At 45.6% G+C, this 26,164-nt stretch overlaps 1 protein-coding gene across 2 annotated transcripts in view; it reads left to right on the top strand.

Moving 5' to 3' along the window:
* Positions 1-26,164, top strand: part of ECPAS (Ecm29 proteasome adaptor and scaffold) — a 184,324-nt gene that overhangs the window by 81,570 nt on the left and 76,590 nt on the right. For both annotated transcript variants that reach the window (XM_068234316.1, XM_068234317.1), the window contains 4 exons: positions 5,275-5,343; positions 7,983-8,100; positions 22,426-22,593; positions 22,941-23,020. In XM_068234316.1, the coding sequence (XP_068090417.1) occupies positions 5,275-5,343; positions 7,983-8,100; positions 22,426-22,593; positions 22,941-23,020 (435 nt within the window). The remainder of the gene's footprint in view (positions 1-5,274; positions 5,344-7,982; positions 8,101-22,425; positions 22,594-22,940; positions 23,021-26,164) is intronic.

The following is a 26,164-nucleotide window of genomic DNA, read 5'->3' on the forward strand; positions in this document are numbered from 1 at the left end:
GATTCACTGCGACTAAACAGAGAGAGTGTTTTCTTCACTGTAAAAGTCTTCTGAATAAATTGTACTGTATATCACAATGGAACTTACCAGCCCTGCTGTATTCTATGCTGGGGGGACTTTTGTTTTTTTTATATAGATGACATTACTTTGATATAAACGTAAGTAGGGTAACTATGTGGGTAATAGAGAGTAGGGTAAAAAAGGTTTTATTGAACGTTATGCCAGACTCCAATTTTCATGCAATGGAAAGATACCATACTTTTCACACTACAGTGTTCTCCCCAGAATTCTTTTCCAGCCGGGTAGCATAAAAAAGTAGCCAGGTGGGGTAAGGTCATGTTGGGTTCTACTCAGTGGGAGATCACACCGGGTGCTACTGGGTGGTGAAAGGATCACACGATGTGGTTGGGAATCGGGCTGGGGGCTATTCAGTGGGGAGAGTGTGTGTGGGTTAGAGGTGATCACGCTGGGTGCTGTTCGGGGGAAATCACGCTGGGTGCTACTGGATGGGAGAAAAGCAGTTTACAGGGTTGGGGTCTAAAACATAGTGATGCTGTTGGGTAGGGGCATTCTCAGTCTGGGTGCTGGTGGTGGAAGACCTCTCTGACCCCTATCCACCAGCAACACTCTGAGAATGTCACTCTCCAACAGCATTGCATCTATGAGACTTTTTCCAGCCAAAGGGAGACTCTCCTCCTCTATTAGCAGCAGCCAATATGAACCCCCTTCCCCACCTTATATAGCACTTTGAGCAGGGGGTTAAGTGCTAATTTGTACCCTTGTGCAGCCTCGTACCTGACCTGGCATCTATTCTTTAACTCAGCAGCACAGGCTAACACCCCCACCCGTCTAGAGGGCCATGAGTGTAGTGCATTTAGATACACAGTGGCCAGGCATCAGGGCGATTAATTATTGTTCTTACAGGCACTTTATGACAAGGAGAGGCATAAATGCCTGAAAGAACAGAACAAAGCAAACTTCAGCTGCTTGCTCCTGTGCTGGCTGTAACTTCACCCGAGCTTCACTTGTACTTGACAACAAGGGGAGAAGCTGCAGACATGCCTGTAAACATAGCAGAGCGTCCTGTCCAAACGTCATCTCCCCCGCTGCTTGTAACATCACCGAGCTTTCCCTGCCCCTCTACGCTACTGACAGGAGCTGGGGTGGACGTCAGAGATGGCGTCCCTGGGTGACAGTGGGTCGGCTGCACAGACACAGCCCTGCCCGCTGTAATGAAGCAAGAGGAGGAAAGTAATTCTACCGCAGACCAGGGCAAATGGCAGCCGGGCGGGGGAAAATTTAGGGTGGGTGCCCTGCATTCTCTGGAAAGAACACTAGACTATAAGATGCTCCTGACCATAAGACGCACCTAGATTTAGAAGACAAAACCAGGGGAAAGAAAATGTGCTAAACCTGGTGCATCCATGGTGACGGGACATCTTGTAGATTATGGCCCCCATTGTACCTCATGCCGCCTTGGACCTCTTGTGTCTCCCTATGTCCTCCTCTGCCCCACTTGTGTCCTCCTGTGTCCCCATCTGTCCCCCTTGTGTCCTCCTCTATGCCCCTTTGTGTCCTCCTCTATGCCCCTTTGTGTCCTCTGTTTGTCCCTCTGTGTCCTCCTCTGCATGGGTACAGTACATTATTATGGGAGTCCCCCAACATTGTGGCGGATTGGAGGTTCGTATTGGGAGGCATTCACAAGTCAGGAACTCCCTGCATTTGGACTATAAGACAGTGACTTTTTTTTCCCCACTTTTGGGGGAGAAAAAGAGTCTTATAGTCCAAAAACTACTGTAAATTTGTAATAACATTAAATGGCCAAAAGACTTGTACAACGCCTATGTTGCTTTACGGTGATTTAGAAACAAATGTTTCCCTGCACTTCATTGCTCATACAGTTATCCTACTTGCTTTTGACCACATGCAAGCAGTGGCGGCTCCAGGAAATTTTTTTAGGGGGTGCTATGCAGGTGCTGGACCAATTTCCGGGGGAGCTGACGACCTGCGCCGCGGCAAAAAATGGGTGTGGCTACAACCTAATGGGCGTGGTCATGACCGGATGAGGGCGGGGCTAATTGTAATTTAAAGTGAACCCAGGGTGGGAGTGATATGGTGGCTGCCATATTTATTTCCTTTTAAACAATACTAGTTGCCTGGCAGCCCTGCTGATCTATTTGGCTGTAGTAGTGAACTGAATTACACCAGAAACAAGCCATGCAGCTAATCTTGTCAGTTCTGACAATATTGTCAGAAACCCCTGACCTGCTGCATGCTTGTTCAGGGTCTATGGTTGAAAGAATAAGAGGCAGAGGACCAGCACGGCAGCCAGGCAACTGGTATTGCTTAAAGGGAGATAAATATGGCAGCCTCAATATTATTCTCACCTCGGGTTCCCTTTAAAAGTGCAACGCAAAGACAGAGGGCCCAAGTTTTGGTGACCCTTTTCCCAGAAAATTCACATAATTGTGCAGGTTTTCTCAAGAAAATACACGTAATGTGAGCAGATTTTAACAAAAAACACGTCCAATGACCCCAATATGCACAATCGGTAGCAGATATGACCCCAATATGCACAATCGGTAGCAGATATGACCCCAATATGCACAATCGGTAGCAGATATGACCCCAATATGCACAATCGGTAGCAGATATGGCCCCAATATGCACAATCGGTAGCAGATATGGCCCCAATATGCACAATCGGTAGCAGATATGGCCCCAATATGCACAATCGGTAGCAGATATGGTCCCAATATGCACAATCGGTAGCAGATATGGTCCCAATATGCACAATCGGTAGCAGATATGGTCCCAATATGCACAATCGGTAGCAGATATGGTCCCAATATGCACAATCGGTAGCAGATATGGTCCCAATATGCACAATCGGTGGCAGATATGGTCCCAATATGCACAATCGGTGGCAGATATGGTCCCAATATGCACAATCGGTGGCAGATATGGTCCCAATATGCACAATCGTTATCAGATATGGTCCCAATATGCACAATCGGTGGCAGATATGGTCCCAATATGCACAATCGTTATCAGATATGGCCCCAATATGCACAATCGGTAGCAGATATGACCCCAATATGCACAATCGGTAGCAGATATGACCCCAATATGCACAATCGGTAGCAGAAATGACCCCAATATGCACAATCGGTAGCAGAAATGACCCCAATATGCACAATCGGTAGCAGAAATGACCCCAATATGCACAATCGGTAGCAGATATGACCCCAATATGCACAATCCGTAGCAGATATGACCCCAATATGCACAATCCGTAGCAGATATGACCCCAATATGCACAATCCGTAGCAGATATGACCCCAATATGCACAATCAGCATCACCTGAAGAAAAGAAAAACCCATTTACTCACCTACAGCCAGAAGACCTTCTTTCCCGACCTCCTGTCCCGAGTCCCGACCTCATTGTGGCGCGCAGCGCCCGCACGCCCACGATCCTCTTCCTTCCCGACGTCACGACGAGACTTCCTGCCTGCATGCAGAGAGCAGGGCTACGGGAAAATGGCCGCCCGAAGCCATGCACTGCAGACTCGAAGTCTGCAGAACAGGGCTCCGGGCGGCCATCTTACCGTAGCCCTGCCTGCTGCTCCGTGCTGCCGCTGTGTGAACTGACTTGGCGTCTTTTAGACGCCTGAAGTCAGTTCACTCCAGGGGGTGCTTTGGGGGTGCTTGGACAATTCTAGGGGGTGCTCGAGCACCCCCTTGCACCCCCCTGGCGCCGCCCCTGCATGCAAGTAACATTATTCACATCCTTACCTCTCTGTGCAGACATTTTCATAAGATACCTTTGCTGTGAGAGCGGTGTGTACTATTTTGAGCTAGCCAATGAGATGCAAATAATTCTGATTTGCATGCAAATTGTATGCAGCTTGGAATTGTGTCAAACAAGTTAACTTTCTGTTAGTTTTGGTAGGTCCAGTTCCAAGTGGCATACAATTTGCATGCAAGCCAGAATTATTTGCATCCCTTTGGTCATCCCTAGTCCTGTTGTGGAGCGGTGACAGTTGCAGGATCCCTTGATTTCTTCTGTTATACTTACCAGAGCTTGGAGCAGGTGTCCATTATGAAGGTTAAATAAACCACATGAGACGGGTTGCCATTCTCTAAAGTTGTATTCATGAGCAGCAGAAATTTACATCCCTATCCCAAACAATTGCACATGCCCTGATACTCACCCATTGCACTGCCTACAGGCTGCGGAAAATTTAGAAAGCACTTTAGAAAGAAGTGTAACGGACCTTACTGATTGACCACACTTTCCATAATGTGTGGCTTTACACGAAGGGTGTGTGCTGTGTGAAGCTACGCTTTATGTCCGTTGTCTTGTGTTAAGCTATGTACCGACAATGCAATTTTCCGGACGACCACAAATTTTTAAGCATCGGGCAGTCGTTTCCGCGATATCGCAACATGGGCACAGTGACAAGACCACGCGAACTTCGCTTAGTGTTGCGCCGCAATAACAACCATCACGGTGGATCAGATTGCTAAGACCCCCGACTCCCCCCGCACAAAGTACCGCTTAAAGTCTTGTTCGCTGCCGACGTGTAGCATTGTGTGACGTCGTGCATACTCCCCCCGGCAGGAGGAAGCGTCACTTGACGACCGTGGTCAAGAGGATGTCGCAGGACCAGTCGGGCAGGGAGTATGGTGCTTTAGAGGTTTAAAGAGAATAACCTTTAAACAACTTTGAGAAGTATAAGTTGCACCAGCTGGCCGCATCTTGTGTAAAGGAGAGCAGCAGGAGTGAGAGAACTATTTTGCCTATGACAGAAGGTTACTGCTGATGAACCGCAGTGAAGCTACTATTAGTAAGTTGTGTGCAGTGTTTTGCCCTTTTGATGATGTACTGCATTAGGCAGTCAAAACTAGGCATAATATCGCATGGGCCATTCATTTCGGGTTTTTTTATTTATTTTATTTATTTTTATCTATAGGCATTTCATTCAAGTTGTGTAGCTCTTGAATGGCATTGGACTGTTTTCACATCTTCCTCTTAACACGTGAGGTGACTGGTTCAGCATTGGTCTGGAATTGCCCTTGTGGACTTTTTCAATCTTGCTGATCTATACCAGTGTTGAGTAAAACGTTCTACTAGCGTGCAAACATCCAGTCTTGAAGTCTTTTCTTTATTGAGACGTTACGATTAGGAAAAGTGTTAAATGAAATGGGCTTTATGTACACATTCTTGGTCCGTACAAATGAACACTGAACATGCTCTATCTGTCTTCCAGGTCGAGGCATGAGGTATCCGGTGACACAGAGTTGTTTCAAGGCACTTCTCTCGGTAAAACCCCAGATGGGTAAGCTATAATTTTTTTTTGCCAATAAACAGAATAGTAGTTTCATCTAGATCAACTGTATATATTTCAAGGATTTTACAATAAATTGGTGACTCGACTTCTTTCAGTAGCTCGCTTTTAAGATCTGTGCACAGGTTTTCTTTTTAGTCAGTTATTGGTTTAAAAAAAATAATAATAAAAAAATAGAAAATGCACATTTAAATATCCTCATAATTTTTTTTTTTTTAAGTTCCTAATCAGAAAACTAAATGCTGCAAAAAGAGAAAGTGTGTGTCTCGCCTCTGCAGCTGCAATCTTTGTACAACGCTGTGCAGGGCCCTACCTAATCTCACACTGTTGCTTTACCCTCCCTCCCCCGCACTACTTTGAATTCCTTGTGGGATAACTCTAGCAAAAAACAGTCTTTATAAGATAAATGTTTTAATTAGAATATCGATAAAAAATATATACAATGTCAATAGATTTTCATTAGATTTGATCTTTATATTTATATTGGATCTAATGTATTGTCTATTGAAAAAAAATGTGTAAGTGTATGGCCACCTTCACTCCACGGCAATCTGACTCTTCCTAAACCCAGAGTAATGCTCACAATGATTCTGAATGTACAATGAAGTGACCTTTTTGTGGTAAGCTATTTCTGGTTATTTTATTTTGCATATAGTTTAGATATTTGGGTAAATTATGGAGAGACCTCTTTAAACACCTGGACATTGTCAATGTGGATCTTCAGCTAAGATTTTTCTTAAAGCGAATCCGAGATGAAAAACTAACTATAACAAGTAACTTGTCTATATATCTTATCTAAAGTTTAGATAGTTTACACAGCAAATCTAGCTGCGAACAGCTTCAACATTATATGATTACTTCTTCCTGTGATACTATAAGAGCAGCCATGTTGTTTGTAAACATTACACATAGGCAAAGCTGATAGCATGTCCAGCTCTCTGCCTGTGATAAATTCACTCCGCTCTCCTCCTCCCTTGCTAGGTTTGTATATGCTCTACAAAAACTCTGCTTTCAATTAAAAAATATTGTTGAAAAAAAAAATTAGCATTGTTTATCAACATGGCTGATGAACTGATTTATGTATTTTAACTGGACCATTCCAAACACCTAAATAAAGATGCTAAAGCACCCTTTTTTGTTTCATAGTATGTTACAGCCACTGTACGGCTATTTATGATTTTTCAAAGCCCGTCACTGTTTTTCAGTCCCACTTTTCCCCAGGTATACATGGTTAAGTGCTTACCCAAGTATAACAGGCTTCTGGAGAAATGTTGATCCTTAATGGTTACCCATAACCACCAAGTATCTGTGGGATGGGAGAGACCAGGAGCCCAATGGTGCAGAATCAATGGATAAAGGGAAATTAATACGCTCGTAAGTAATATACTCAGAAAGGTGAGTTGCAATAACTTGCAACCACCGTCCGAGCCTGTAGGAATTTAACTATCCCCGCTCGGTGTCCCAGGTTTGTTGGTGCAGATGCTGGTTGGTCGCTCTCCTGAATAAGTTCTGAGGACACCAATGTCCTCATTACTAGGACCCCTTATGGTATAGACCAGGCTTCCTCAACCAGGGTTCCCTGGAACCCTAGGGTTCCTTGAGGACTCTGCAGGGGTTCCTTGGCATTTTACCCCATTGTGGGGGAAGTATAATAGAGCACACTATAATAGGTGGTACTGTAACAAGAAGCACTAAATTGGGGGGTCAGGAGACAGTATAATAAGTGGCAGTGTAATAGGAGATAGTGAAATTAGCAGCCCAGCCTATTTAAAGACCATGTCTCCTGCAAAAAATAAATGTAGGGGTTCCTCGAGACCAAAAAATTGTTTGCAGGGGTTCCTTGAGATCCAAAAGTTATTTACAGGGTTCCTCCAAGGTAAAAAGGTTGAGAAAGGCTGGTATAGACTATACTAAACAAGGGTGGAGGTGCCCTGAGTTGTATATAACTGGTAGTTATGTAGATAAGTGTAACATCTTACCTTCTCAGAATGAAAGAAAATGGAGATGTGTGCATTAAAAATATTTTATGAAAATACAATTAATCAAGGGCTTACTGTAAAATGTATTTCATTTTGTTTGACAATCAAATCTTCCTTTTGACCCTATGGGTTGGATAGTAACCAAAAGGGTCACAAGTTCAACTTTTATTTCACTTTGTGATCGCTAGCCAATGTCTCTGAATCTACTGATCATTTTCTGTCATCACAATGGTACAGGCAGCCAAACTGCATATTCATAACAGATTAGGCTACTGCAGTTAGAGTAGTAAGTGGTTAGTGCCACCCACGGCTGTTGCTATTGTTCATGGAACCATATGTTGCAGTGCTCATGCATGACACTTGGCAGCTTTTTCAGCACCGGGAAAGGAGCTGAATAGAGGCATATTTTTTTTTTCTTTTTTTTTTCTTTCTGTGCTCAGAGTGATGGCAGTCAATCTTGCCAGGATACGACTCTAAAGGATTAAGTGAGCACTAATAATGGTGAGCAGACTGATGGCGTTTCCCATCTCTTCTTTGGGTTGTGCTTACCGTAGTTGTCGGCACCTCTGTTCCTATACCATTTATTAAGACATGTGAAAATGACTCGTACCTGAGCGGTGTGTAATTTTTTTTTCTTTGTTTTTCCTCTAGGCAGGGTCTGTCTACATATAAAGAACTATGTGCTCTGGCGAGTGACCTCAGTCAGCCAGATTTAATATACAAATTTATGAATCTTGCAAACCACCATGCCATGTGGACATCACGAAAGGTAAAGAGCTTTGACTCTAGTTAGAGAACTATCGATAAACGTGATTTTTAAACTGGGATGGGAATAGCATGTCTGAGTGTTCCTATGTACTGCTGTAAATTTTTCCCTGCTTATCTCTTCCTTATGGTACCCATACACGGCACAATAAAAACATTCAATTGTCATGTTTTTTCGACCAAAATGATCAAATCGAATGAAAGTTGCAAAGAACCTTTTTTTCAATCAAGAAAAACAAACTACTATCCTGTTTTTTCAATAAAAATCCGATCGGGGGAGCGCATGCGCGGCTCTGCCCAAGATGGCCGCTAGCTAAGGGAGCTCCGCTCACGCCCGGACCCGATCTCCGATACACTGAACGCTTACCTCCGCTGGGGATCCTCAGCCACAGCCTGCGGAGAGGATGAAGAAGGGGCAGACAGCTAAAACGGAGCCGCCGAAGGCTCTACCTGGCCCGCCTGGATCGATTTTTCCGTGATGCCAGGAAGAATCAAGATGGCGCCGGACGGCAAGGAGCAGGGAACGCAGCAGCCATGCCAGATCCATCTCACGCCTCAGTGAGTAGCAAGTCGCCCCAGCAGCAAAAGGAGGGAAATGCCACAATGATGCCAGGTCCTGTCTCTTCCCCCTCAGAGCCAAACTTCACCTCAGCAGTCCCAGCAATCACAGCTTACTGCAGACATGCTTGAGCAGGCCCTGGAAAAGCACAGGAACTCCCTCCTCACTACGATCAATGCTATGCTGCACGCAGCTTTGTCAGAGTTGAAAACTGAGCTGACAGGTATAGAAGAATGCACAGATGCCTTACAAAAGAAAGTAGATGAACTGCTTCAAAACTATAACTTGCTGGCTGACGAACCTGAGCAAACTTAGGCTGACATTAGATCACTCCGTTTGGCTCAGGAAGATCATGAGAACAGGGACAGGAGGCAGAACCTCAGGATTAGAGGGGTCCCTAACACAGTTCAAGCTGCTGACATTTGCCCATATCTTGTGGACCTATTTAATTTTGTAGTACCTGATCAATCTCCTGATACCTGGCGAATGGACAGAGCTCACAGGGCCCTAGGATCGGCATTTCGAAACTCACAAGCACCAAAAGACATAGTTTTCCGTATGCATTATTTTAAATCTAAAGAACTGATTATCAATGCTACACGGAATCAGAAATCGGTATCCTTTCAGGGTGTCTCACTTGCAATTTATAATGACTTATCTCCTATCACATTAGCTAGGAGGCGAAAGTTGCGGCATGTCACTCAAGCTCTCAGAGAGGCCGCACTTTTGTACTGCAAGATGTTGACGAGGCAAACCCCTTCCTGAAGTCTTTAGGTCTGCAAGCGTTGGGGGGGGGGGGGGGACACATCTGCATCTGAACTAGCTGCATCACCCAGGCCTCAACCTACCAGACCCGCAATAGAAAGGAACATGGTTCCCCAAAAGCGGCTCTTACACTCTGGAAGTCAGAACTCCTCCCCTCTATGGAGCAGCTTTCCCTGAGAAGACAGGCCTCCTTGATTAGCAAAGCGAGACTATGAAAGGTCCGGGCCGGAGTGGTCCCCTTGGATCCCTGGCCGTTGGTCTACAACATGGTACCCCGTTTCTGGAGACCACCCCGCTACCCAGTTTGGACTCTCGGAGGGATTATCTTTTTTTCTTTATTTTTTTTTTTTTAATTTTGCAACATGCTATTTTTTTTTTACTGGATGACTTTCTAGGTCTCTCCATGACTTGGCATGATGGTGAACAACCTCAGTCACGGTTTACTGGTTCTCAGATGGTTACCCTAGAGATGGGTTTTTGGTTTTTGTTTTGGTTTACTGTTCTACTGTTCTAATGTTGGTTACCACTAACTTTTTTTCTTTTCACAGGCTTGGCTCTGGGTCCCCCGCCCTCCTCACTCTCAGTTGTAAATTCGGCAGCTATATTTCCACCCCCAATTTATTAATGGTTCGCATAGTAGCATTGAATGTAAAGGGCCTTAATACGCCTCGTAAGCGACCTCTACTGTACCGAGAAGCTAAACGACTAAATGCAGATATTGTTTTGGTGCACGAGACACACTTTAAAGCTTCAGCTCATCCGTCGTCCTCATCCCAGATCTATCCTCAGGTGTTTTATGCCTCTGCACCTACTAAGAGGACAGGGGTAGCCATACTGATCTATCGTAACGCCCCGCTCAAATCTTAAAGAGGCACTTAAGTCTACAAAAAAAGTTTTACTCACCTGGGGCTTCCCTCAGCCCCCTGTAGCTGATCGGTGCTCTCGCCATGTCTCTGATCCTCCCGTCCCCACCGGCGGCTACTTCCGGTTTCGTCGTCAGGACCCGACAGGCTGGGAACGCGAGTGATTCTTCGCGTTCCCAGCCACAATATCACCCCCTATGCTGCTACTGTGGCCTTCCTTGCCGCAATAGCAGTATAGGGGGCGATATTGTGGCTGAGAACGCGAAGAATCACTCGCGTTCCCAGCCTGTCGGGTCCTGACGGCGAAACCGGAAGTAACCGCCGGCGGAGACGGGAGGGTCAGAGAGACACAGCGAGGGCACCGATCAGTTACAGGGGGCTGAGGGAAGCCCCAGGTGAGTAAAACTCATTTTTTTTTTGTTGACTTAAAGGGGAACTTCAGCCTAAACATACTGTCATCATGTTACATTAGTTATGTTAATTAGAATAGATAGGTAATATAATCTCTTACCCACCCTGTTTTAAAAGAACAGGCAGATGTTTGTGATTCATGGGGGCTGCCATCTTTGTCATGGAGGCAGCCATCTTTTTGGTTGAAAAGCGGTGACAAGGAGCAGGAGAGACAGTTCCAACTGTCCTGTGTCCTGATTACCCCTCCCAGCTGCACATGCTAGGCTTCAAATGTCAAATTCAAAATGTAAAAAAAAAAAATTGCACCAAAACAGCAGAATGAGAACAATAAAATCAGAAATCCCATCATGCTTTGCACAGCATCAGGGGAAAAAAGCCCGGGCAGTTTTCTTCTGTGCAGCTAAAAATGAGGATTGTATAAGAGAAACATAGTTCTGATGCTGTGAAACTGTTAAAGAAACACAAAGCCTTTTCAGTGCTGCTGAGTCGATTTTTAGTCCGGAGGTTCACTTTAAGGTTCACTTTGAGTTCAGTCCTTGATCCTCGTGGTCATTCTATTTTGCTGCATATCCAAATTCAAGGGATGGAACTTTTATTGGGAAACCTATACGCTCCTAATTTAGATCAAATTGATTTTGTACGTAAGGTTCTTGCTAGGGCTAGTGCGTAAAGTTCTTGCTAGGGCGGAATCAATGCCAAGTTTGCCTTGGTTGCTGGGAGGTGAATATAACCTGGTAATGTCCCCTAACGTAGATGGGTCCTCATCTGCTTCTGATATTTCCCAGCGCAAGATAAACTCACTATCCCGTCTTTTCCGCCAAATCTCAAGGGAATATAATCTTCTGGATCTATGGCGTATGACCCACCCCGCTGACCTTATATACAAGAATTGATTATTTTCTGGGCAGTAGGTCTCTCCTACCCCTCCTGGGTAATGTTGAAATTCAAACAATGACTTGGATTCACCGTTTGTTTTCCAATTGTCTCCTAACCCTAAGGATATCAGCTTGGCGTATGAATGAATACTTATTAAATGATCAGACGTTTCTTCAGGGTACAAAGGATAAACTTACTGAGTTCTTTGAACTAAATGAGGGTACAGTGGCTGAGTTTTCTACCTTATGGGAAGCTCATAAAGCCTTCATAAGAGGGTTTATGATATCAGAGGCTACTTGGCGCAAACAGAGGATTAAGGCTCTCCGGGGAGGCTTTAGCTGATCTGAGCAAAGCTGAAAATCTGCATCAGCTATGGCCTTCTCAGAGACACCACTCTGCACTTCTAGCTGCAAAAGAAAAAGTAAATGGCTTACAGATAGCCCAAGTAAAAAAATCCCTAATGTAGCTGAAGCAAAATTATTATGACAAGGGTAATAAACCACATATTCTCTTGGCTAGAAAGCTTCGACAGCAGCAGAGCCTACAGATGGTACATTCATTACGGTCGTCCAACGGTACCCCGACTACTGATCCTCTAGAAATTTCAGAAAATCTTCTCCAATTATTATAAACAGTTATATGCCCTACCTCAAACCCTATCCTCTGAAAGCCTTGCCGATAAGATGGCAGACTTCTTTTCGTCTCTCTCTCTCTCTCCCTACACTGTCGGAGAAGCAATTGAAGACCTTAAATGATCCAATAACGTTGGAGGAAGTATTGGAGGTCCTGAAATCGTCCTGAAATCCCTTCCTGGTAAAAAGTCCCAGGGGCCTGACTGCTTTTTCTATATCTACTACAAAAAATTCTCCTCGGTCCGCTCTCCTCGTTTGGTGGTCCTGACTAATTTGTTTTTGCAGGGGAAAACATCCTTCCTGATTCCCTTCAACAGTCGTTCCTTACTGTTATACCCAAGGATGGTAAGGATCCTAAACAGCCGCAAAGCTATAGGCCGATTGCCTTACTGAACTCTGATCTAAAAATATTCACTAAGATTTTAGCAAACAGACTGACATTCTGCCATCCTTGGTATTCTGGGATCAGGTTGGTTTTGTGAAGGACGGCCAGGCGGGGATAATACTCGCAGAACTATAGATTTGGTTGAGATCATGGGGCGCGGTCGGGGGCCTTCTCTGCTCCTAAGTTTGGATGCGGAGAAGGCCATCGACTGCCTCCCTTGGCCCTTTTTATTTAAGACACTGGAGGTGTTTGGTTTTCGGGGTCCTTTCCTCACAGCAGTTCGCTCCTTATATTCTAACACCTCGTCAGCATTGAAACTGCCTTATGCTCCCCCTAACTTTTTCACAATAAAAAATGGTACTCATCAGGGCTGTCCCCTTTCCCCGCTTTTATTTGCTTTAAGTATAGAACCTTTGGCCCAAGCCATACGATCTAACCCAGATATTCAGGGAGTCATGGTGGGAGACGCATAATACAAACTTATCATTGTTAGTTTGTGGACGATGTTCTGCTCACATTGACTCAGCCCCACATCTCCTTGCTTAATCTTTTAAAGGTGTTATCCCATTTTGAAATGATATCTGGATTCAAAGTGAACACAGATAAGACGGAAGCCCTGCCATTGAACATTCCACAGGAGTCGGTCACACTGCTTAAATCAAACTTCCCATGCAAGTGGCAATCTCGGAGAATTAAATATTTAGGGGTTCATATTGTCCCCTCATATGACAAATTTGAACTTAATTTCACGCCCCTCTTTAAGAGAATAAAGACAGATCTTCAGAAATGGCTGCTTTATCCTATTTCTTGGATGGGACGGATTTATGCTTTAAAAATGAATTCCCTACCAAAGCTTCTTTATTTATGCCAAACCCTTCCAGTACAGGTCCCTTTAAAACTTCTTCAAACCTTACAAGCTGATTTCCTTCGATTTTATCTGGGGGGAACAAAAGACCTAGGGTCTCCCATAAGGTGATGATGGCAGAGAGGGGGGGGGGCTGGGGGTCCCTGACTTAAAGGCTTATAACTTAGCTTCCCACTATTAGACAAATTGTGGAGTGGACTAAACGCCCCCGCACGCGAGATGGGTTCCCTTGGAAAAAGCAGCTATTCTCCTTTAGTGTGTATATATATATATATATATATATATATATATATATATATATATATATATATATATATATATATATATATATATTTATATATATATGAACAGGACGGCACTACAGCCGTTTCACGCCAAAACCGGCGCTTGCTCACGTGCAATGTCCTTAGAGAGACAGCGCCGTATGGCTCCCTTCATATGACCTTCAGGCCGCGCCTCCGGCGCTGTCTCATTGGCTGGAGTGTGTGCAAGGAAGAGGTCAAGTCTGAAAGGGCGGGGATCCCCTTTCATGCGGCAAAAAATCCGCATGGCGTATCAAATAACATTGCTGGGATGCGTGCTTAATGCATACAAAAATATGGCATGAGTGCAAAAGCATACAACAATACAAAACATGAACTGTAAATCTTATTGAACATAGAGGAGCTCACAAAGGGCTTAAAGTGAGTGGCATCTTTCATAACACGCGTGACCTAGTGCATACATAAACATTGTGCATAATTAAGTGCACCCCTAAACTTCAGCATCGTCTCATAACGCTGCTATTGTTAATAACTAGCATTGTTAAAATCATACTTTTATTGTCACATATTAAGACAAAAAAGCCCCCTTAACACCACCCTCAAACCTACTAAAGAAAAGAGGGAGGTCAGGGGTGACAAAGCGAGTCCAATAACCCATCAGGGTGCAATCACCCTCTTGGACGCCACCATATCTCCCCCTGCCGAGGGGAGAAAAGCCTAAAATACTTAGGAAGGTTAAAAGGCCCCTCGTTTTAATAAACAAAGGGTCTACGGGCATTTTGCATCCCTATCTATGCACTACTTGTAAGGTCTATAGGTCAGACAAGCGGCTAGAAAAAGCAGAACAGAAGACCAGGAGCCCCACCGAGACAGTGCAAGATAGCAACCTTATGTCAATAGGGGAACCCCAGAAAGGAGAACAGCCCTCAAAGGGTATTAGGAGAGTACCCTGGGTTAGTAGGAGAGAAACCCAAAGAAGAAAGAGTAGCCCCCAAAAACCTGAATCCACTCCATTGAAGTGTGCTGGGATCTATGGCTGATTGTTAGATCCAACTCTAATCGCATAGAGCCATACTGGCCATACTCGGCATAAAAAGTCGACTGCGACCAAAATTATAGCTCCGCTGTCCTTATTCCACGACGTCCAAAGTACTGTGGATAGAGCAAGGAGGATCCGGTATAAAAACCTATCCTCCAAGTGGCCCCATCAACGGGATCACAGTCCTTTCAAATAAAAAGGGGGTACTAGCTGTGTTTATTACACCATTGCTCATAAAGGAACAGAGGGAAAAAATAGGCCAACTTACCCAGCCATAGATACACAGATAAAATGGAGATCAAAGCAAAAGATCACCGAACAGACAGGCAATTCCTCAGTGGGAGAAGGAAAATACATCAGACCAGGGTGGTCCAATAAGTGCACTTCATGAATATAAGGAGAAGAAAGGTCACTAGGGGTGAAGGAAGCATGACATTTCCAACCTATCATTCAAACCTAAGGGCCCCATAGCCTCAGCACGCAATATGACTCTAGACTCTCGTCTGGTCAATTCCTAATCACGGTCACCCCCGCCCCCCCCCTCCCTCCGGGACGGGGCGACATGGAGGAGACCAGCAAATCTCAAACATCTCGCCCTGCCACCATGGACCTCTCTTACGTGCTCAGTTAGTCTAGGGCAGGGGTCTCAAACTCGCGGGCCATTTGCGGCCCCCGATACAATATTTTGTGGCCCTCGCCGGCAAAAGCTTCCTTTTAGTTCGCTTCAGTGCTCCCAAGTAATCCGCCGCATCCGCGCCGCTAAACGAGGGCTGCAGAGCCTCCAAATCGTCCGGGGGGCAATCCGCCGGCATTTCCTGGAAGGGGCAGAGCTTTCAGCTTCAGCTCTGCCCCTCCTCACGTCAATAGCCGCACGGATCGCCGCCTCTCCCCGCCCCTCTCTGTGAAGGAAGAGTGAGAGGGGCGGGCAGAGGCGGCGATGCGCCGCGATTGTAAAATTCCTTATGCGGCCCAGCCTCATCCTGACTTTGCCTCCTGCGGCCCCCCAGGTAAATTGAGTTTGAGACCCCTGGTCTAGGGCAACCACTGCCCGGTTTTATTGACTTAAAATGCTCCCCTATCCTTTCCTTCAAGGTTTGGTTTGGTTTGCCAACATAGTAGAAAAGGCAGGGACAGAAAAGGACGTAAGAAACCAACTTGGTTTGACACGTGATAATTGCTCTCACTTCCCATTGGAGACTACCCAGACGGTAGTTCGTACCCTCCCACATGTTATTACAGAAACTGCAATTGCCACATTTATGGTTGCCCTTTGGGCATCTGGCTGTCAACTAATTAGTGACTGGGGGAGAACAATATTCACTTCGAGTGAGGGTGTCCCCCAACGTAGGCGCTCTCCTATAGGGAGGGTCGGGGAAGACCTTTTTGAGAGCAGGATCACTCGCTATTATCCCCCAATTTTTCTTAATAGCTTGGGTCAATTTTTTGGACATGGTTGTATAATCGAAGGTGAAAGTAAAGGTGTCATTCTTTTTTTCTTTTGTTGGTTTTCCGGCCGAAATCACTCGAGAGGAGGGAAGGCCTATCCACCTTTCTAGCCCTATCCTGAGCCTTTGCAAGGGAACACTTATCATATTTCCTGGCTTCCAGCCGCGCAGTAAGATCCTGCGCCTGTATCTCACACATGTCTGGGCTAGTGTTGTTCCGTCTTAGCATATTTTTGTATGCATTGATCACGCTTCCCCAATTTTTGTACGCATTAAGCACGCATCCCAGCAATGTTATTTGATACGTCATGCGGATTTTTTGCCGCATGAAAGGGGATCACCGCCCCTTCAGACTTGACCTCTTCCTTGCACACACTCCAGCCAATGAGACAGCGCCGGAGGCGCGGCCTGAAGGTCATATGAAGGGAGCCGTACGGCGCTGTCTCTCTAAGGACATTGCACGTGAGCAAGCGCCGGTTTTGGCGTGAAATGGCTGTAGTGCCGTCCTGTTCATCCCCTGGTCACCCTTCCCAGCTCACCAGACACCCTCCATCACCAGGTTTGATGCATCTTTACTATTTGTCAAACTGTTGCATTCGTGGCTGTATGCTGTTTACTGAATAAAAGGTCTTGCACAGTCATCTCTTTATGTGCATTTCCCCATCAGTGTCCGACAGATGTTGGAGGGGCTGTGGACATAAAGGCTCAATAGAACACATATTCTGGTTTTGCCCTAAAATTGAGAATCTCTGGCTTTCAGTCCATAAGCTAGTGAACCAGACTATTCGCAAAGAAATTCCACATGATCCTTGGATACTACTTTTTGGCCTCGCTATTCCGAAGACTCGGGTACCCACGCAGAAAATGGCTAATATTATCCTGGTTGCGGCCAGACTGTCTATTGCAGCTCTTTGGAGGTCCCCATCCTCTCCAACATTGGATAGGGTTCGATCCAAAATAGTTTCTCTGAAACCTAACGGCTATTAAAAATAACTCCGTACCGGCCTTCGAAAAGGTGTGGAACTTTTGGGACATTAATATTGTCATGGCAGAAGCAATTACCTGATGCTGCTTTCTCTTTCCTTTTCTTTAACTGGGGATAGTAATGCGGGAATATGTTGTCTTGATTGGGGGAGGATTCGGGGTGAAAAGGGGAGGGTTAGGGGGATTCGAGACTTTTTATACAGCCTGTTTAAAATGGTTATTGCAACAACAGTGTTAATGTGGGTTAAGGTTTTTCCTACAAAATGTTAACGGTACTAATATTTGTGGATATATCTCTGCTTACCATCTGATAATATTTTTGGAAAAAATTCTGTTGAGGATTTAAGTATTCATGTTTACTGATTGTATTGACTACATGAACACTTTTATCGTATTTCTATTCTACGTTGTACTCTCCTCAATAAGAAAAAAATTTAAGTACCAAAAAAAAATCAGATCGGACAAAAATCTTTATATTTTCGATCTAACTGAATAATCGAACTAAATTATCTAATCCCCAAAAAATGAAAAATTGTACCATGTATGGGCACCTTTACTTATTATAAAAGTGAGCTCCTCTGAGGACAGTCAGTGACATGACTGTGTACTCTGTAATGTGCTGCAGAAGATGTCAGTGCTGTATAAGTACATAATAATATTATAGTAGGACATTAGACTATTGTTGTTTAGTATTTATATAGCGCTGACATCTTTCGCAGCGCTGCACAGAGTAGATTGTCTTGTCACTTAACTGTCCCTCTCAGAGGGGCTCACAATCTAGTCCCTACCATAGTTATATGTCTATGTATCTTGTAATGTAGTATCACAGTCTAGGGCCAATTTAGGTGGAAGCCAATGAACTTATTCTGTACATTTTTGGGAGAAACCCACACAGGCATGGGGAGAACATACAAATTCCGTGCAAATAGTGCCCTGGCTGGGATTTGAACTAGGCCCAGCGCTGTAAAGCCAGTGTGCTAACCACTATGCAACCATAGCTAGTCAGAGTAGTCATACCAGAATATTAAAATTAAAGTTTAGCTACACTAGTGCCCGGCTCTGGAATTCTCCTTGAACCAGAGAAGTGTTTTTGTGTGTGGCAAGGGTGAGAGGAAAGGTGTCCATTAACGATCCAATCCCCGGGACTTACAATCGAACATCCAATTTGATCATGGCCAGTAATGGTTGGAAAAAAGTTACCCAATTATATCAGATTGATGGAAAAATGAATGAATCCCATTAATCTGATCAATTAGCAGTTTTACTTCTGTTAGTGGGCTTGGACGACCATATTGGAAAATAGACACACAGACAGAGAGAGGGCACAGAGACACAGAGCTGACAAATACAGAGAGGGCATAGAGACACAGAGCGGGCACAGACACAGAGCTGACAGACATACAGAGCGGGCACAGAGACACAGAGCTGACAAACATACAGAGAGAGGACACAGAGCTGACACACAGAGAGAGGGCGCAGAGACACAGAGCTGACAGACATACAGAGAGGGCACAGAGCGCGCACAGAGACACAGAGCTGACGAGACATACAGAGCGAGCACAGAGACAGAGCTGACAGACATACAGAGCAGGCACAGAGACACAGAGCTGACAGACATACAGAGAGGGCACAGAGACAGAGCTGACAAGACATACAGAGCGGGCACAGAGACAGAGCTGACAGACATACAGAGCGGGCACAGAGACACAAAGCTGACACACAGACATACAGAGCGGGCACAGAGACACAGAGCTGACAGACATACAGAGAGGGCACAGAGACACAGAGCTGACACACACAGAGAGAGGGCACAGAGACACAGAGCTAACAGACAGAGAGAGGGCACAGAGACACAGAGCTGAAACACAGAGAGAGGGCACAGAGACACAGAGCTGACAGACATACAGAGCAGGCACAGAGACACAGAACTGACAGACATACAGAGCGGGCACAGAGACACAAAGCTGACACAGACCTACAGAGCGGGCACAGACACAGAGCTGAGAGACATACAGAGCGGGTACAGAGACACAGAGCTGACACACAGACAGAGAGAGGACACAGAGCTGACACATACAGAGTGGGCACAGAGACACATAGCTGACAGACATACAGAGCGGGCACAGAGACACAAAGCTGACACACAGACAGAGAGAGGGCACAGAGACACAGAGCTGACAGACAGAGAGAGACTGCACAGAGACACAGAGCTGACAGACATACAGAGCAGGCACAGACACAGAGCTGACAGACATACAGAGCGGGCACAGAGACACAAAGCTGACACACAGACAGAGAGAGGGCACAGAGACACAGAGCTGACAGACATACAGAGCGGGCACAGAGACTCAGAACTGACAGACATACAGAGCGGGCACAGAGACACAGAGCTGACACACAGACAGAGAGAGGGCACAGAGCTGACAGACATACAGAGCGGGCACAGACACAGAGCTGACAGACATACAGAGTGGGCACAGAGACACAGAGCTGACAGACATACAGAGCGGGCACAGAGACACAGAGCTGACAGACATACAGAGCGGGCACAGAGACACAGAACTGAAAGACATACAGAGCAGGCACAGAGACAGAGCTGACACACAGACAGAGAGAGGGCATAGAGCTGACAGACATACAGAGCGGGCACAGAGACACAGAGCTGACAGACATACAGAGCGGGCACAGAGACTCAGAACTGACAGACATACAGAGCGGGCACAGAGACACAGAGCTGACACACAGACAGAGAGAGGGCACAGAGCTGACAGACATACAGAGCGGGCACAGACACAGAGCTGACAGACATACATAGTGGGCACAGAGACACAGAGCTGACAGACATACAGAGCGGGCACAGAGACACAGAGCTGACAGACATACAGAGCGGGCACAGAGACACAGAACTGAAAGACATACAGAGCAGGCACAGAGACAGAGCTGACACACAGACAGAGAGAGGGCACAGAGCTGACAGACATACAGAGCGGGCACAGAGACACAGAGCTGACAGACATACAGAGCGGGCACAGAGACACAGAGCTGACAGACATACAGAGCGGGCACAGAGACACAGAGCTGACAGACATACAGAGCGGGCACAGAGACTCAGAACTGACAGACATACAGAGCGGGCACAGAGACACAGAGCTGACACACAGACAGAGAGAGGGCACAGAGCTGACAGACATACAGAGCGGGCACAGACACAGAGCTGACAGACATACAGAGTGGGCACAGAGACACAGAGCTGACAGACATTCAGAGCGGGCACAGAGACACAGAACTGAAAGACATACAGAGCAGGCACAGAGACAGAGCTGACACACAGACAGAGAGAGGGCACAGAGCTGACAGACATACAGAGCGGGCACAGAGACACAGAGCTGACAGACATACAGAGCGGGCACAGAGACACAGAGCTGACAGACATACAGAGCGGGCACAGAGACACAGAGCTGACAGACATACAGAGCAGGCACAGAGACAGAGCTGACAGACATACAGAGCGGGCACAAAGACACAGAGCTGACAGACATACAGAGCGGGCACAGAGACACAGAGCTGACAGACATACAGAGCGGGCACAGAGACACAGAACTGAAAGACATACAGAGCAGGCACAGAGACAGAGCTGACAGACATACAGAGAGAGGGCACAGAGACACATAGCTGACAGACCTACAAAGCAGGCACAGAGACACAGAGCTGACACACAGACAGAGAAAGGACACAGAGCTGACACACACAGAGCGGGCACAGAGACACAGAACTGGCAGACATACAGAGCGGGCACAGAGAGACAGAGCTGACACACAGACAGAGAGAGGGCACAGAGACACATAGCTGACAGACCTACAAAGCAGGCACAGAGACACAGAGCTGACACACAGACAGAGAAAGGACACAGAGCTGACACACACAGAGCAGGCACAGAGACACAGAGCTGGCAGACATACAGAGCGGGCACAGAGAGACAGAGCTGACACACAGAGAGAGGGCACAGAGACCCATAGCTGACAGACCTACAAAGCGGGCACAGGGACACAGAGCTGCCACACTGCTGGTCTCTGTACTGTGCAGGGGGAGGGAAATCTTTTGCTCCCAGGCATGTGCAGGTCTCTCACCAGCGTCTGCTGGGCTTTCTCTGTTTTCCACTGTCCCTCCACTACTCTTCTTGCTTGTCTCTGCAAAAATCTGCTCTCTCTCTCCTGCTTCCTCCAGTGTCTAATCTCATGTCCCTCTTTGCGTCTCTCCCTCCTCTCCACTCCTCTGGTCATCTGGCTTATCTAGCCTCCCCAGCTGTCAGTTCGCCTCCCTCTGCTGTTACTTTCTTGCTTCCCCCTTGATGTCCCTCCAACTTCTTACAAGGCTCTCTCCCTCCTCTCCACTGCACTTGTATCCTGTCTTATCTAGCCTCTCCGTGTGCTTTGCTTGCTGTTACAAGGCGCCTCCTGATGATGCACTGTAACAGCAGAGGCAGCAGGAACTCTCACGAGGTATTGACTTGCAGGGAGGATTCTTCCCAGGTATCTTTTCAAGCTTGCTGGGCAGTTACCACGTGACTTGCCGCAGCAGCCGATGCCACAGGGGGGCGGAGTTTAGGGATTTATTACATATTATTAGCATTATTTACATATGTTTGTACATTTATTGTACTGCTTTTGCCTGCAATTTCTAACATGCATTTCAATGCTCTTTTTTCAAATTCTGAGTTCAGTTCCACTTTAAGTAGAAGACCTAAAACTCAGGTGTGACTTGGGAAAACTTGAATGTAACAGATAAAATGTTCAGCAGTTTAAAGTTTATCTGTATGGGACTTCAATTAAAAAATTGAGGTCATGTACCCAAGACAGTCAAGTCTTTTTTTTTTTTGTTTTTTATTTTTCCTCACAGGACTTGGGGTTTCATTAATACCAAGTTAAGTTACAGTAGCGTTCTGACATATTTGAATATCTTTACAATAGAAACCATGCTGAGACATGAGTAAGCATCTTAGGCAATTACAGACCAGTCCCTTGTTTGTGGATTTATTTAAAAACAAACACTGATTGAGTTGCAGGGCTGTAGTGGAAAACAGCCCAAACTACCTAATGCAAGGTCTGCAATTAAAGAATAAGAAAAGTCTGTTTTATTTGCTGTACCTGTTTCAAGAGGAGTACCCTCAGTTCTGTAGTAATATCCAAATGGTGTTTATAATTGTACCTGTTGACTTATCTCCCTAATTGCTTGTGTTCACCAGGGAGCTGCATTTGGCTTTAATGTGATTGCTACCAAGGCTGGGGAACAGCTCGCTCCATTTTTACCACAACTTGTGCCACGATTGTATCGCTATCAGTTTGACCCCAACACTGGAGTCCGGCAGGCTATGACAAGTATATGGGATGCTCTGGTCACTGACAAGGCTACAGTAAGTGAAAGCTGACAACGCCATTTAAACCAACCAGATCTTTTAACATGTACTAACAAATACTTGCCCTTTAGGGGAAATACAGAAATAACTAGGCTAGATGTATTGATCATTTAGATGCAAGCGTCATTTTCCTCCTTAAGGCGACCTGGGGTTCTAAAGGGGTTATATTGATTGCACACTCTGTTGGACGCTTAACCAATAATGGTTAAGACTCTCGTTCTTGAGTAGAAGCGGATTGATAAGTAACATTGATATGCCTAATAACTAGGGTTTATTACATATAATTTTTCTCTAAATGAATTAACCTCAAAAGTAAATTAACACATGAATCTTTTTTTCTCTAGGTTGACAAATATGTGAATGAAATTCTTCAAGACCTAATAAATAATCTGACAAGTAACACATGGAGGGTCCGTGAATCAAGGTATGTTTCAAAAATGAAGATGTAAGAGTGTGGCTCACACTTTTCTTTTATGCTTCATCAGGAATTAGTGACAATGCAGTAGATTAATTTAGTTATGTCAATAAATGCAATATGAGGATGTCCTTTCACAGACTATTTAAGTATGCTTAGCACGCACACGCCCACGCACACGCCCACGCACACGCCCACGCACACACCCACGCACACACCCACGCACACACCCCTACACACACACCCCTACACACACACCCTTACACACACACCCTTACACACACACCCCTACACACACACACCTACACACACACACACACACACCTACACACCTACACACACACCTACACACCTACACACACCTACACACCTACACACACATACACACCTACACACACCTACACACACACACACCTACACACACACACACCTACACACACACACACACACCTACACACACACACACACCTACACACACACACACACCTACACACACACACACACACCTACACACACACACACCTACACCTACACACAGCAGTTGGCTGATGGTGTAATGGTTAAGGGCTCTGCCTCTGACACAGGAGACCAGGGTTCGAATCTCGGCTCTGCCTGTTCAGTAAGCCAGCACTAATTCAGTAAGAGACCTTTGGCAAGTCTCCCTTACACTGCTACTGCCAATAGAGCGCGCCCTAGTGGCTGCTGCTCTGCTCTGGCGCTTTGAGTCCGCAAGGAGAAAAGCGCAATATAAATGTTATTTGTCTTGTCTTGTCTACACACACACCTACACCTACACACACACCTACACACACACCTACACCTACACACACACCTACACACACACCTACACCTACACCTACACACACACCTACACACACACCTACACACACACACACACCTACACACACACACACACACACCTACACCTACACACACACATACACACCTACGCACACACACACCTATACACACACACACCTACACACACACACACACACACACCTACACACACACACACACACCTACACACACACACACACCTACACCTACACACACACCTACACCTACACACCTACACCTACACACACACACACCTACACACACACACCTACACACACACATACACACCTACGCACACACACACACCTACGCACACACACACCTACACACACACACACACACACACCTACACACACACACCTACACACACACACCTACACACACACACCTACACACACACACCTACACACACACACCTACACACACACACACACACACACACCTACGCACACCCACGCACACACCTACACACACACACACACCTACACACACACCTACACACACACACCTAAATGACTACTTGCAAATGAAGGGCATTGTTATTCCACTAGAAGGTTTGGCTTATATATACACCACCCATTGTCACATCTTTATTGAACAGTACAATGCACTCTCGTGTACAGTGCTCATATTAGCTAAGTCGTCCTAACAATGATTGTAAATGGTGATGCTGTTCTTGGTGGTTGCTTACCTTTAGAAATGGTAGTGACCTTAACTGGGTGTAATCTGTGGCTTCCTTGCACTCACTGGTGGCACAATGATGTCAGAGTGGAATAGACAAGACCAGACAAATAACATTTATATCGCGCTTTTCTCCTGGCGGACTCAAAGCGCCAGAGCAGCAGCCACTAGGGCGCGCTCTATAGGCAGTAGCAGTGTTAAAGAGACTTGCCTAAGGTCTCCTACTGAATAGGTGCTGGCTTACTGAACAGGCAGAGCCGAGATTCGAACCCAGGTCTCCTGTGTCAGAGGCAGAGCCCTTAACTATTACACCAAATAGGATCGATAAATCTTATCCAGTGGCTATTTACTGTTTTGTGGAGTAAAGGCTGATATCTTACGACTTTCTTTCCCTAGAACAAACCAGGTCTGCTCAGTCTAGTTGTCAGCACTCTCAAGAGGCTGAACATGTTCAGGTCTTGCATGTCCAGATGCTTTAGCATCCTTGTGCTTAGCTTTATCCTACCAGTAAATCTGTTGATATCTTTCTAAAAACAATAAGACATCTATCTTTCCTAGCAGAAGTTGCAATGCTAATAAGATTTGCAAAGTTTCTCTCCAATTTTGTTGTTGTTCAGTCACTATTCAGTCATATCTGACTCTTTGTTACATCATGGACCACTGCACAAAAGACCCCTCTATCCTCTATTGCCTCTCAAAGTGTGTTCAAACTCATGACTGTTGCTTCCCTAATACTATCTAGTTATCTCATTATCTGCCATCCCCTCTTTAGTTTGCCCTCAATTTTTCTCCGCATCAGGGCCCTCTCCAATGAATCTTGCCTTCTCATCACAGCCCTTATTTAATTCACTTTTTCTTCTAAAGCCCCATCTACACGATACGATTCTTTGTGCGATTCGATTACGATTCTATTTACGATCCGATTAAATCCAACATGTCCGATCAGGATTTGATTCAATTCGATTTGCCATTGCAAAACCATTGGAAATTGAATTGTATAGAATCCCGATCGGACATGTCGGATTTAATCGGATCGTAAATAGAATCGTAATCGAATCGCACAAAGAATCGTATCATGTAGATGGGGCTTAAGAGAGAATTTTTCATCTTTTCTGTAAAATAACTTTTCAGAACTCTGCAATGAAAAAAGTATAAAAATGTAGGTGAGAAAGTACTACTGGCTTAAAACAAGTCTGAAGAGCTGTAATCCCCATTTCAACCTGCCGCCACAGGAGGCTTCAGTAGGTTTTGGGCAGCGCTCCAAAAGACGGGCTGCACTGTACTGCGCAGGCAGGAGTACATGCTTGTTCAGTATGGAGCCCGGTTGTCTTTGGGAGCACGCCGACTCCCACAGGCTTCTGAAGCCTCCCATTGCAACAGATTAATAACGATGGGTGACAGCGCTGGAATGAGGGTACCGTGAGAGGAACAGGAAGGCCCTATAGGACTCAGAGCCTTCCCTCTCCATAGGGATCTTTCTTCTTTTTCTTCTTCTTTCTCTTTCCCCTTTAAAAGGTATTTTTATTGATCGTGTTAAAATATCGACTTGGAAAAAACTCAGCATATCGTTAATTAAATAGGGGTCTACGGCAAAGTAATTTTCCAGCACTTTGCAATTGAAATGTAAACACC

Source organism: Hyperolius riggenbachi, chromosome 1 (genome assembly GCF_040937935.1).
Source record: "Hyperolius riggenbachi isolate aHypRig1 chromosome 1, aHypRig1.pri, whole genome shotgun sequence".
NCBI lineage: Eukaryota > Metazoa > Chordata > Amphibia > Anura > Hyperoliidae > Hyperolius > Hyperolius riggenbachi.